Here is a 14067-nt window from a genome sequence, read left to right as displayed (position 1 = left end):
TGTTTATTACAAAGAGCAATGGGGAGCAGTTTGTATTCCAATGATTGAATTAAGTGTGTGGAGTGTGAGTGGTTAAAGTACTGATACCCTGATGTGATAAACATTTTTGTTTACAGAGATCTGCTTCATGACCTGGAAAAGTGTAATTCGGACCCTGTGGCCATCGCAGAGTGCTTCGTAGCCAAGGTAAGTCACTTCTTTCTTTCTTTCTTGTCGAAGCCTGTCTGAACAGCTGGTTCGGAACAAAAAAACACTCCAAGCATGTACGTACACACACTCAACCAAAACATTATTTAGGTTACAAACTAACCAAAATCGTAATCATACTTCGTCATACAGACAGAGAAGGAGAATTTCTGACAAAATTTAAGGGACGGCCAAATGTATAACCACCATTTACTGGTGAGGGCTAATAGTAATACTTCAACAACAACTGAGCAAAAAACTCTGCTCCTCTCGTTTCTCTTAGCTCTGTGTGTGTGGGTCTATAACTGTGTTTGGTCTTCTTTCCATTCCTTTTCCACATTAAATCATTCTATTTCATGATAACTGCATACCAACACTTACTCAACAGACGTATCTCTATCAATACCACAATAAGTACACAGTAATCTGTCTGTAACAAGAGTTTATCAGTCTGGACATGCACAAACACACTAGTCATTTCACCATGGTCTGTGCCAGTGTGTACGATAGTAGCTCTTGTTGAAACACAAGTTTTATAGTTACCCAGTCCATGCTACACATATTCATTATCCCCATACCATTAATAATGCACTTCAGAAAGTATTCATACCCCTTGACTGATTCCATATTTTGTTGCCCCCCCGACTTAGTCACAACTCGGCAAAGCGTTTGAAGGAGTGAAAAAACAGACCATAAATCCATACCTCCCTCCTTCTCTTGGAGGTTAATCGTCTATCTGTCCTGATGTTCCTTACCCTGCTTTCAGTGAAATGTGTTGAGTAAGCAGCCTAGTCTTTATGGGTCCCTACATGCTGACTGCACCACTGTTGCACAATTAAAACAAGATCATAAAGTTTTATCATCTGGTAGAAAGAAATCTCTCCTCTTCAGCGTTTAGCTGATCTCCTAACCCCTAGCTCCTCAAGCCAGTCTAGACCTCTCAGCCTGCCAGCCGGTCAATACAGAAGCAAAACCAATTACTATATAACATCCCATAATGCTTTAGTCCTATCATGATGATGATGATGAGCAGCACAGTCTGGAGATGTACTATCTATAAATCTAAATCTATGGTAGCTCAGCAGAAATCCTCAGGTCCAGTCTCTGCCTTGCTGTTCTGAGATGATCTAAACTTCACTATCTATTAATTAAGGATGTTTAAAAAAAATAAATAATTTCACTGTTTGAATAGTATGCTGAATTGTCGTCGCATATCCACATATTCGAAATACATGTTTGTTTTTTTAAACAGAAGTTTTTAACCTGAGCACTGCTGCAAAAGGGGGGAGTGGCTGGCGCTATATTGCTGCAGCTGCAGAGGTGGCGTTGTATGTAGCGAATAGACGGAGCGAGAGAGATGCCAAGGCAACTCGGCTACAGCCAAGAATAGCTAACTTGTAGCAGCCACAATGTTATTTATCATCCCATATAACAGTGCCTGTCTTGACTGGAGTAGCTGAGAGAAGCTAACTAGCTAAGCCAGCCAGCTATAGCTAGCTAGGCTAATTGAGGCCACATGCTGCGCTTTCTCCCCAACCTCATTCAGATAAAACAACAGCCGTAACGGTTGGTTGCTTATTATAGCCTACTCCTTCTCATTTCGCAAACTTTTAATACCGTAATTTGATTCCATCTTGCAGTGCATTAGTGAACTCTCACTCCACTTGCTACACATTGAGCCTCTATGCCGCTTTGACAAATGCACAACATACACAACAACCTACGCACCTGAAGGCTACCTTTTTTTATGGGGCGCACCATGCATGTCATAACTACATTGGAAAGATTTTTGTTTTATTGACATAATCATTAGAAATGTCATGGTATATCCTTGTATGTACAGTGAAGGAAAAAAGTATTTGATCCCCTGCTGATTTTGTACGTTTGCCCACTGACAAAGAAATGATCAGTCTATAATTTTAATGGTAGGTTTATTTGAACAGTGAGAGACAGAATAACAACAAATAAATCCAGAAAAAATAATGTTATATAATGTTATAAATTGATTTGCATTTTAATGAGGGAAATAAGTATTTGACCCCCTCTCAATCAGAAAGATTTCTGGCTCCCAGGTGTATTTTATAAAGGTAACGTGCTGAGATTAGGAGCACACTCTTAAAGGGAGTGCTCCTAATCTCAGCTTGTTACCTGTATAAAAGACACCTGTCCACAGAAGCAATCAATCAATCAGATTCCAAACTCTCCACCATGGCCAAGACCAAAGAGCTCTCCAAGGATGTCAGGGACAAGATTGTAGACCTACACAAGGCTGGAATGGGCTACAAGACCATCGCCAAGCAGCTTGGTGAGAAGGTGACAGTTGGTGCGATTATTCGCAAATGGAAGAAACACAAAAGAACTGTCAATCTCCCTCGGCCTGGGGCTCCATGCAAGATCTCACCTCATGGAGTTGCAATGATCATAAGAACGGTGAGGAATCAGCCCAGAACTACACGGGAGGATCTTGTCAATGATCTCAAGGCAGCTGGGACCATAGTCACCAAGAAAACAATTGGTAACACACTACGCCGTGAAGGACTGAAATCCTGCAGCGCCCGCAAGGTCCCCCTGCTCAAGAAAGCACATATACAGGCCCGTCTGAAGTTTGCCAATGAACATCTGAATGATTCAGAGGAGAACTGGGTGAAAGTGTTGTGGTCAGATGAGACCAAAATGGAGCTCTTTGGCATCAACTCAACTCGCCGTGTTTGGAGGAGGAGGAATGCTGCCTATGACCCCAAGAACACCATCCCCACCGTCAAACATGGAGGTGGAAACATTATGCTTTGGGGGTGTTTTTCTGCTAAGGGGACAGGACAACTTCACCGCATCAAAGGGACGATGGACGGGGCCATGTACCGTCAAATCTTGGGTGAGAACCTCCTTCCCTCAGCCAGGGCATCGAAAATGGGTCGTGGATGGATATTCCAGCATGACAATGACCCAAAACACACGGCCAAGGCAACAAAGGAGTGGCTCAAGAAGAAGCACATTAAGGTCCTGGAGTAGTCTAGCCAGTCTCCAGACCTTAATCCCATAGAAAATCTGTGGAGGGAGATGAAAATTTGAGTTGCCAAATGTCAGCCTCGAAACCTTAATGACTTAGAGAAGATCTGCAAAGAGGAGTGGGACAAAATCCCTCCTGAGATGTGTGCAAACCTGGTGGCCAACTACAAGAAACGTCTGACCTCTGTGATTGCCAACAAGGGTTTTGCCACCAAGTACTAAGTCATGTTTTGCAGATGGGTGAAATACTTATTTCCCTCATTAAAATGCAAATCAATTTATAACAATTTTGACATGTGTTTTTCTGGATTTTTGTTGTTGTTATTCTGTCTCTCACTGTTCAAATAAACCTACCATTAAAATTATAGACTGATCATTTCTTTGTCAGTGGGCAAACGTACAAAATCAGCAGGGGATCAAATACTTTTTTCCCTCACTGTAACAACGTCACATGTATATTTTAATCTAAGTTAGAAAAGGCCTTTTCAGTGTTAAAATAGGACATACAAAAATTCTCTAAAACTGAATACTCACACAAGCATTCCAACACTAACGTCACTACTATTAATCTATATCTATGTTATATCAGAAGTGATTGATCATGTCATTTAGAAAATGTCCTCACTGATCAAAGCTGAGCAGAAATCCACAGATTCCATCTCTGCCTTGCTGTATGATGTCAGGGTTTCTACTGTAGTCCTTTCTAGCTCAGTTGGTAGAGCATGGCACTTGAAATGCCAGGGTAGTAGGTTCGATTCCCGGGACTACCCAATACGTAAAATATATGCACGCATGACTGTAAGTCGCTTTGGATAAAAGTGTCTGCTAAATGGCATGCATATATATATATATATATATACACAGTGGGGAAAAAAAGTATTTAGTCAGCCACCAATTGTGCAAGTTCTCCCACTTAAAAAGATGAGAGAGGCCTGTAATTTTCATCATAGGTACACGTCAACTATGACAATTTTTTCCCCCCAAGATGGCGTAGCAGTGCGGTCGCTTTTATTCATTGTCCCTGTGTAAATATCCAGTTTCTTGTTTTTTTGTCTATTTTGTATATATTTCTCAATTTTTGCTTTTCATTCTTTAACTAAATATACTTTCCTGCAACCCGCCTCGCCCAACGTGGAAAGGATTCTATTATTTCTTTATAACTTTCATCAAGAACCGTAAGCTGAAAATAGTGTAGCTGCAACTGAATGGCTACTTACTATTAGTCACCGTTAGCGTCTTCACCACTGTCCGTGGCCTACACTATCCACCAGCCAGCTCTAGCTCTAGCCTGGACAATTCGTCGGCCAGTCTGCACAGCGTGCTATCGACCCAGCGTGCTATCGACCCAGAGCTTATTGGACTTTCTGCCGGAATCACTGGACCCTAGCGCCGGATCATCGCAACCAGCTAGCTAGCTGCAACCTGTTGTTGGCTGATTACCATTGCCCTATAGCAAGCACCAGTTAGCCTTGAGCTAGCCTCAGGCCCATCTCCCGGCTATCTACCTCTCTGTCAACCGGACGGGACCTCCTAGTGTTGACACTGAGCCCCGCCGATCCAACACGACTGGTCTGCCGACGAAATAGTCTGATGTGGTTTCAACAGGCTTCCCGTTACGACGACCACGAAGATCCATCTGCCAGCCCCGGCCCGCTAGCACACGCAAACTACAACTGTGCTCCCTGCTAGCTGTGCTGAAGCACCAATTTGAACTGCTCTCGGACTCACATATTGTTGTTCACTGGACCTTATGATCACTCAGCTGCACAGCTGATGCCTGCTGGACTGTTCCTTTACACGGTACCCTGTCCTGTTTATTCTGTTTAGCCTTAGCCCAAACCGTTATCGCTATTTCCAGTTGTTGTCTTAGCTCTCTCTAATAACACCTGTGACTGCTTTATGCCTCTCTCCCATGTCAATTATGCCTTGCCTATTGCTGTTTGGGTTAGTTCTTATTATACAATTTCACTGTAGAACCCTAGTCCCTCTCAAACTGCCTCAAATAGTTCCTTTGTTCCACCCCCCATACACGCCGAGACCGGCTCAATCGGTGCCTCCAGTGACGCTATCTCTTTCATTGTTACCCAATGCTTAGGGTTACCTGAACTGTACTCATATCCTTCCATATCCTTTTCTGTACATAATGCCCTGAATCTTTTCTACAACGCCCGGAGAACTGCCCCCTTTATTCTATGTACCCAACGCACTAGAAGACCAGTTCTTAAAGCCTTTAGTCGTATCCTTATTCTAGTCCTCCTCTGTTCCTCTGGTGATGTAGAGGCTAACCCAGGCCCTGCAGCCCCCAGTATCACTCCTACTCCCCAGGAGCTATCATTTGTTGACTTCTGTAACCGTAAAAGTCTTGGTTTTCTGCACGTAAATATCAGAAGCCTCCTTCCTAAGTTTGAGTTATTCACTGCGTTAGCACACTCCGCCAACCCTGATGTTCTAGCAGTGTCTGAATCCTGGCTTAGGAAGGCCACCAAAAATTCTGAAATTTCCATCCCCAACTATAACATTTTCCGTCTAGATAGAACTGCCAAAGGGGGTGGAGTTGCAATCTACTGTAGAGATAGCCTGCAGAGCTCTATCATACTATCCAGGTCTGTGCCCAAACAGTTTGAGCTTCTACTTCTAAAAATCCACCTTTCCAGAAATAAATCTCTCACTGTTGCCGCTTGCTACAGACCCCCCTCAGCCCCCAGCTGTGCCCTGGACACCATATGTGAATTAATTGCCCCCATCTATCCTCAGAGTTCGTACTGCTTGGTGACCTAAACTGGGATATGCTTAACACCCCGGCCATCCTACAATCTAAACTAGATGCCCTCAATCTCACTCAAATTATCAACGAACCTACCAGGTACAACCCTAAATCCATAAACATGGGTACCCTCATAGATATCATCCTGACTAACTTACCCTCTAAATACACCTCCGCTGTCTTCAACCAGGATCTCAGCGATCACTGCCTTATTGCCTGCGTCCGTAACGGGTCCGCGGTCAAACGACCACCCCTCATCACTGTCAAACGCTCCCAAAAACACTTCAGCGAGCAGGCCTTCCTAATTGACCTGGCCCAGGTATCCTGGATGGATATAGATCTCATTCCGTCAGTAGAGGATGCCTGGTTGTTCTTTAAAAGTAATTTCCTCTCAATCTTAAATAAACATGCCCCATTCAAAAAATACAGAACTAAGAACAGATATAGCCCCTGGTTCGCCTCAGACTTGACTGCCCTTGACCAGCACAAAAACATCCTGTGGCGTACTGCATTAGCATCAAATAGCACCCGCGATATGCAACTTTTAAGGGAAGTTAGGAACCAATATAAACAAGCAGTTTGGAAAGCAAAGGCTAACTTTTTCAAACAGAAATTTGCTTCCTGTAGCACTAACTCCAAAAAGTTTTGGGACACTGTAAAGTCCATGGAAAATAAGAGCACCTCCTCCCAGCTGCCCACTGCACTGAGGCTAGGAAACACTATCACCACCGATAAATCGACAATAATCGAGAATTTCAACAAGCATTTTGCTACGGCTGGCCATGCTTTCCACCTGGCTACCACTACCCTGGCCACCAGCTCTGCACCCTCCGCTGCAACTTGCCCATGCCCCCCGCTTCTCCTTCACACAAATCCAGACAGCTGATGTTCTGAAAGAGCTGCAAAATCTGGACCCCTACAAATCTTCTGGGCTAGACAATCTGGACCCTTTCTTTCTAAAACTAGCCGCCGAAATTGTCGCAACCCCTATTACTAGCCTGTTCAACCTCTCTTTCGTAACGTCTGAGATCCCCAGAGATTGGAAAGCTGCTGCGGTCATCCCCCTCTTCAAAGGGGGTGACACTCTAGATCCAAACTGTTACAGACCCATATCCATCCTGCCCTGCCTTTCAAAAGTTTTTGAAAGCCAAGTCAACAAACAGATCACCGACCATTTCGAATCCCACCGTACCTTCTCCGCTATGCAATCCGGTTTCCGAGCTGGTCATGGGTGCACTTCAGCCACGCTCAAGGTCCTAAACGATATTATAACCGCGATCGATAATAGACAGTACTGTGCAGCCGTTTTCATTGACCTGGCCAAGGCTTTCGACTCTGTCAACCACCGCATTCTTATTGGCAGACTAAATAGCCTTGGTTTCTCAATGTGTCAAATCGGAGGGCCTGTTGTTCAATGTGTCAAATCGGAGGGCCTGTTGTCTGGACCTATGGCAGTCTCTATGGGGGTGCCACAGGGTTCAATTCTTGGGCCGAATCTTTTCTCTGTGTATATCAATGACGTCGCTCTTGCTGCTGGTGACTCTCAGATCCACCTCTACGCAGACGACACCATTTTGTATACATCTGGCCCTTCATTGGACACTGTGTTAACAAACCTCCAAACGAGCTTCAATGCCATACAACACTCCTTCAGTAGCCTCCAACTGCTCTTAAACACTAGTAAAACTAAATGCATGCTCTTCAACCGAACGCTGCTTGCACCCGCCCACCCGACTAGAATCACTACTCTCGACGGGTCTGACCTAGAGTATGTGGACAACTACAAATATCTAGGTGTCTGGTTAGACTGTAAACTCTCCTTCCAGACTCACATTAAGAATCTCCAATCCAAAGTTAAATCTAGAATCGGTTTCCTATTTCGCAACAAAGCCTCCTTCACTCATGCTGCCAAACATGCCCTCGTAAAACTGACTATCCTACCGATCCTTGACTTTGGCGATGTAATTTACAAAATAGCCTCCAACACTCTACTCAGCAAATTGGATGTAGTCTATCACAGTGCCATCCGTTTTGTCTCCAAAGCCCCATATAATACCCACCACTGTGACCTGTACGCTCTTGTTGGCTGGTCCTCACTACATATTCGTCGCCAAACCCACTGGCTCCAGGCCATCTATAAATCACTGCTAGGCAAATCCCCGCCTTATCTTAGCTCATTGGTCACCATAGCAACACACACCCGTAGTCTGCGCTCCAGCAGGTATATCTCACTGGTCATCCCCAAAGCCAACACCTCCTTTGGCCGCAATTCCTTCCAGTTCTCTGCTGCCTATGACTGGAACAAATTGCAAAAATCTCTGAAGCTGGAGACACTTATCTCCCTCACTAACTTTAAGCATCAGTTGTCAGAGCACCTTACCGATCACTGCACCTGTACACAGCCCATCTGAAATTAGCCCGCCCAACTACCTCATCCCTATATTGTTATTTATTTTGCTCATTTGTACCCCAGTATCTCTATTTGCACATCATCTCTTGCACATCTATCATTCCAGTGTTAATACTAATTGTAATTATTTTGCACTATAGCCTATTTATTGCCTTACCTCCATAACTTGCTACATTTGCACACACTGTGTATATATATGTATTTCTGTTGTATTTTTGACTTTGTTTTGTTTTACCCCATATGTAACTCTGTGTTGTTGTTTTTATTGCACTGCTTTGCTTTATCTTGGCCAGGTCGCAGTTGTAAATGAGAACTTGTTCTCAACTGGTTTACCTGGTTAAATAAAGGTGAAATAAAAAATAAAATGACAGACAAATTGAGAAAAAAAATCCAGAAAATCACATTGTAGGATTTTTAATGAATTTATTTGCAAATTATGGTGGAAAATAAGTATTTGGTCACCTACAAACAAGCAAGATTTCTGGCTCTCACAGACCTGTAACTTCTTCTTTAAGAGGCTCCTCTGTCCTCCACTCGTTACCTGTATTAATGGCACTTGTTTGAACTTGTTATCAGTATAAAAGACACCTGTCCACAACCTCAAACAGTCACACTCCAAACTCCACTATGGACAAGACCAAAGAGCTGTCAAAGGACAAAATTGTAGACCTGCACCAGGCTGGGAAGACTGAATCTGCAATAGGTAAGCAGCTTGGTTTGAAGAAATAAACCGTGGGAGCAATTATTAGGAAATGGAAGACATACAAGACCACTGATAATCTCCCTTGATCTGGGACTCCACGCAAGATCTCACCCCGTGGGGTCAAAATGATCACAAGAATGGTGAGCAAAAATCCCAGAACCACACGGGGGGACCTAGTGAATGACCTGCAGAGAGCTGGGACCAAAGTAACAAAGCCTACCATCAGTAACACACTACGCCGCCAGGGACTCAAATCCTGCAGTGCCAGACGTGTCCCCCTGCTTAAGCCAGTACATGTCCAGGCACGTCTGAAGTTTGCTAGAGTGCATTTGGATGATCCAGAAGAGGATTGGGAGAATGTCATATGGTCAGATGAAACCAAAATAAAACTTTTTGGTAAAAACTCAACTTGTCGTGTTTGGAGGACAAAGAATGCTGAGTTGCATCCAAAGAACACCATACCTACTGTGAAGCATGGGGGTGGAAACATCATGCTTTGGGGCTGTTTTTCTGCAAAGGGACCAGGACGACTGATCCGTGTAAAGGAAAGAATGAATGGGGCCATGTATCGTGAGATTTTGAGTGAAAACCTCCTTCCATCAGCAAGGGCATTGAAGATTAAACGTGGCTGGGTCTTTCAGCATGACAATGATCCCAAACACACCGCCCGGGCAACGAAGGAGTGGCTTCGTAAGAAGCATTTCAAGGTCCTGGAGTGGCCTAGCCAGTCTCCAGATCTCAACCCCATAGAAAATCTTTGGAGGGAGTTGAAAGTCCGTGTTGCCCAGCGACAGCTCCAAAACATCACAGCTCTAGAGGAGATCTGCATTGAGGAATGGGCCAAAATACCAGCAACAGTGTGTGAAAACCTTGTGAAGACTTACAGAAAACGTTTGACCTGTGTCATTGCCAACAAAGGGTATATAACAAAGTATTGAGAAACTTTTGTTATTGACCAAATACTTATTTTCCACCATAATTTGCAAATAAATTCATAAAAAAGATTTTTTTTCCTCATTTTGTCTGTCATAGTTGACGTGTACCTATGATGAAAATTACAGGCCTCTCTCATCTTTTTAAGTGGGAGAACTTGCACAATTGGTGGCTGACTAAATACTTTTTTACTTGTATACACACACACTACCATTCAAGGGCATGGCGGTTGGAACCAAAAATCTAAAATTTGGACTCCAGACCAAAGGACACATTTCCACCTGTCTAATGTCCATTGCTCGTGTTTCTTGGCCCAAGCAGGTCTCTTCTTCTTATTGGTGTCCTTTAGTAGTGGTTTCTTTGCAGCAATTTGACCATGAAGGCCTGATTCACACAGTCTTCTCTGAACAGTTGATGTTGAGATGTGTCTTTTACTTGAACTGGTAACCCTAATGAATTTATCCTCTGCAGCAGAGGTAACTCTGGGTCTTCCATTCCTGTGGCAGTCCTAGTGAGAGCCAGTTTCATCATAGCATTTGATGGTTTTTGCGACTGCACTAGAAGAAACTTCCAAAGTTCTTGAAATATTCCGTATTGACTGACCTTCATGTCTTAAAGTAATGATGGACTGTCATTTCTCTTTGCTTATTTGAGCTGTTCTTGCTATAATATGGACTTGTTCTTTTATCAAATAGGGCTATCATCTGTATACCACCCCTACCTAGTCACAACACAACTGATTGGCTCAAACGCATTAAGAAGGAAATAAATTCCACAAATTAACTTTTAACAAGGCACACCTGTTAATTGAAATGCATTCCAGGTGACTACCTCATGAAGCTGGTTGAGAGAATGCCAAGAGTGTGCAAAGCTGTCATCAAGGCAAAGGGTGGCTATTTGAAGAATCTCAAATATAAAATATATTTTGATTTGTTTAACACTTTTTTGGTTACTACATGATTCCATATGTGTTATTTCATAGTATTGATGTCTTCACTGCTGAAAAAAATTAAGGGAACACTAAAATAACACACCCTAGATCTGAATGAATGAAATAATCTTATTAAATACTTTTTTCTTTACATAGTTGAATGTGCTGACAACAAAATCACAAAAAAATTATCAATGGAAATCAAATTTATCAACCCATGGAGGTCTGGATTTGGAGTCACCCTCAAAATTAAAGTGGAAAACCACACTACAGGCTGATCCAACTTTGATGTAATGTCCTTAAAACAAGTCAAAATGAGGCTCAGTAGTGTGTGTGGCCTCCACGTGCCTGTATGACCTCCCTACATCGCCTGGGCATGCTCCTGATGAGGTGGCGGATGGTCTCCTGAGGGATCTCCTCCCAGACCTGGACTAAAGCATCCGCCAACTCCTGGACAGTCTGTGGTGCAACGTGGCGTTGGTGGATGGAGCGAGACATGATGTCCCAGATGTGCTCAATTGGATTCAGGTCTGGGGAACGGGCGGGCCAGTCCATAGCATCAATGCCTTCCTCTTGCAGGAACTGCTGACACACTCCAGCCACATGAGGTCTAGCATTGTCTTGCATTAGGAGGAACCCAGGGCCAACCGCACCAGCATATGGTCTCACAAGGGGTCTGAGGATCTCATCTCGGTACCTAATGGCAGTCAGGCTACCTCTGGCGAGCACATGGAGGGCTGTGCGACCCCCCAAAGAAATGCCACCCCACACCATGACTGACCCACCGCCAAACCGGTCATGCTGGAGGATGTTGCAGGCAGCAGAACGTTCTCCACGGCGTCGCCATACTCTGTCACGTCTGTCACGTGCTCAGTGTTAACCTGCTCTCATCTGTGAAGAGCACAGGGCGCCAGTGGCGAATTTGCCAATCTTGGTGTTCTCTGGCAAATGCCAAACGTCCTGCACGGTGTTGGGCTGTAAGAACAACCCCTACCTGTGGACGTCGGGCCCTCATACCACCCTCATGGAGTCTGTTTCTGACCGTTTGAGCAGACACATGCACATTTGTGGCCTGCTGGAGGTCATTTTGCAGGGCTCTGGCAGTGCTCCTCCTGCTCCTCCTTGCACAAAGGCGGAGGTAGCAGTCCTGCTGCTGGGTTGTTGCCCTCCTACGGCCTCCTCCACGTCTCCTGATGTACTGGCCTGTCTCCTGGTAGCGCCTCCATGCTCTGGACACTACGCTGACAGACACAGCAAACCTTGCCACAGCTCGCATTGATGTGCCATCCTGGATGAGCTGCACTACCTGAGCCACTTGTGTGGGTTGTAGACTCCGTCTCATGCTACCACTAGAGTGAAAGCACCGCCAGCATTCAAAAGTGACCAAAACATCAGCCAGGAATAATAGGAACTGAGTGGTCTGTGGTCACCACATGCAAAACCACTCCTTTATTGGGGGTGTCTTGCTAATTGCCTATAATTTCCACCTGTTGTCTATTCCATTTGCACAACAGCATGTGAAATTTATTGTCAATCAGTGTTGCTTCCTAAGTGGACAGTTTGATTTCACAGAAGTGTGATTGACTTGGAGTTACATTGTGTTGTTTAAGTGTTCCCTTTAATTTGAGAAAGGAAGGAGGGTATGGAGAGATGGACATTAGGTGAGGAGAGGGATAAGAAAGCTAGAGGGCTATAGACGGAACATGAGAGGGGGAAGTATGGAAAGATGGTAGGAGACATGTAATGGCATAAGTAGTGAGAGACTGTGATCAAGAGCGAAAGAGCGTGAACAGAAGAAACCGAGACATTCAGCGAGATGGAGGTAGAGAAAAAGGGATGAGGAGGAGAGCGAGGTTCATTCCAGCTTTGATAAGTCATGCTGCCTCTGATGTCTTTGAAGTACAGGGAGGCATGAGAGGTGGAAACGGCAAATTAAAGGGGTGGGTATGGGAATAAGAGGGCATTTAATCAGTGTCTACAGCATAGCGCCCCACATTGCCTTTAACGGTCAATAAGCAGTTGCTACATACATTTTGGTACTAATAAAAAACGTATACATTTGATTCTTGAAGAATATAACTTATAAATTCCTCATGAGTAGTTAAACTGTCGTACCCCATCAGAAATCAAAATATAAGCTTGTTTTACTCCAATGTTTGTTCATAAATAAAATGTAAACAAACACGGTATAGCCTCAAAACATGGTTAAACTATTCATTTGATATCATGGATAGCTCTGTCTATGAATTTGAGACTGGTTACATTTCTCCAACCCCGTCCCTCAGCTTTTTACCGAAACGGGCGGTGAGTAGCCTTTGTTATTGTTTCAACTGCTGATTGAAGCTTTAAGACATGGATACTGGTCATCAAGGTTCACTTTCATTCTCTGCCTTTAAACTGAGTTGAGAGGCCTCCTTATTCCCTGTTTCTAGATCAGTGAGCATAGCTCAGGAATGCTTGACCACTGACTCACCCAGTGCAACCTCCCCCTTCCCCTTGATACAAACACACACTCATCCATTTACTGTAAATGTAAACTCACTCTGTCTTCCCTTTTGGCACACATTTTACAAGGTTTTGAAAGTTCTCAAGTCAAGAGAGGAATTTAGGGAGGATAGTTTGTATCCTCTTCTGCTGTTACTGGTATGAGTGATTTCAGGGACTGATGCCAATGCAACATTAATAATAATAATATAATATGCCATTTAGCAGACGCTTTTATCCAAAGCGACTTACAGTCATGTGTGCATACATTTTTGTGTATGGGTGGTCCCGGGGATCGAACCCACTACCCTGGCGTTACAAGCGCCGTGCTCTACCAGCTGAGCTACAGAGGACCACATTAATGTAATAATTTGATCAAGGACTGATGCCAATACAACATTAATGTAATTATTTGATCAAGGACTGATGCCAATACAACATTAATGTAATTATTTGATCAGGGACTGATGCCAATGCAACATCAATGTAATTATTTGATAATGGACTGATGCTAATATAACATTAATGTCATTATTTTGTCTTTCTTTCCCAGAGTGAAGAGTTCCACATTTACACTCAGTACTGCACCAACTACCCAAGGTAAGCAACCCCAACTATGACTTCTGACACAAGATATCGGTTTTGCATAT

At 43.8% G+C, this 14067-nt stretch overlaps 1 protein-coding gene across 1 annotated transcript in view; it reads left to right on the top strand.

The window, feature by feature from the left end:
- Window positions 1–14067, top strand: part of LOC121548755 (pleckstrin homology domain-containing family G member 1-like) — a 53946-nt gene that overhangs the window by 21219 nt on the left and 18660 nt on the right. The window contains exons 4-5 of the mRNA XM_041860295.2: window positions 117–186; window positions 13971–14017. Of these exons, the coding sequence (XP_041716229.2) occupies window positions 117–186; window positions 13971–14017 (117 nt within the window). The remainder of the gene's footprint in view (window positions 1–116; window positions 187–13970; window positions 14018–14067) is intronic.

This window comes from Coregonus clupeaformis, chromosome 33 (genome assembly GCF_020615455.1).
Source record: "Coregonus clupeaformis isolate EN_2021a chromosome 33, ASM2061545v1, whole genome shotgun sequence".
Lineage (NCBI taxonomy): Eukaryota > Metazoa > Chordata > Actinopteri > Salmoniformes > Salmonidae > Coregonus > Coregonus clupeaformis.
Note: the sequence above shows the minus strand (reverse complement) of the source record. Positions and strands in the feature narration are given on the sequence as shown.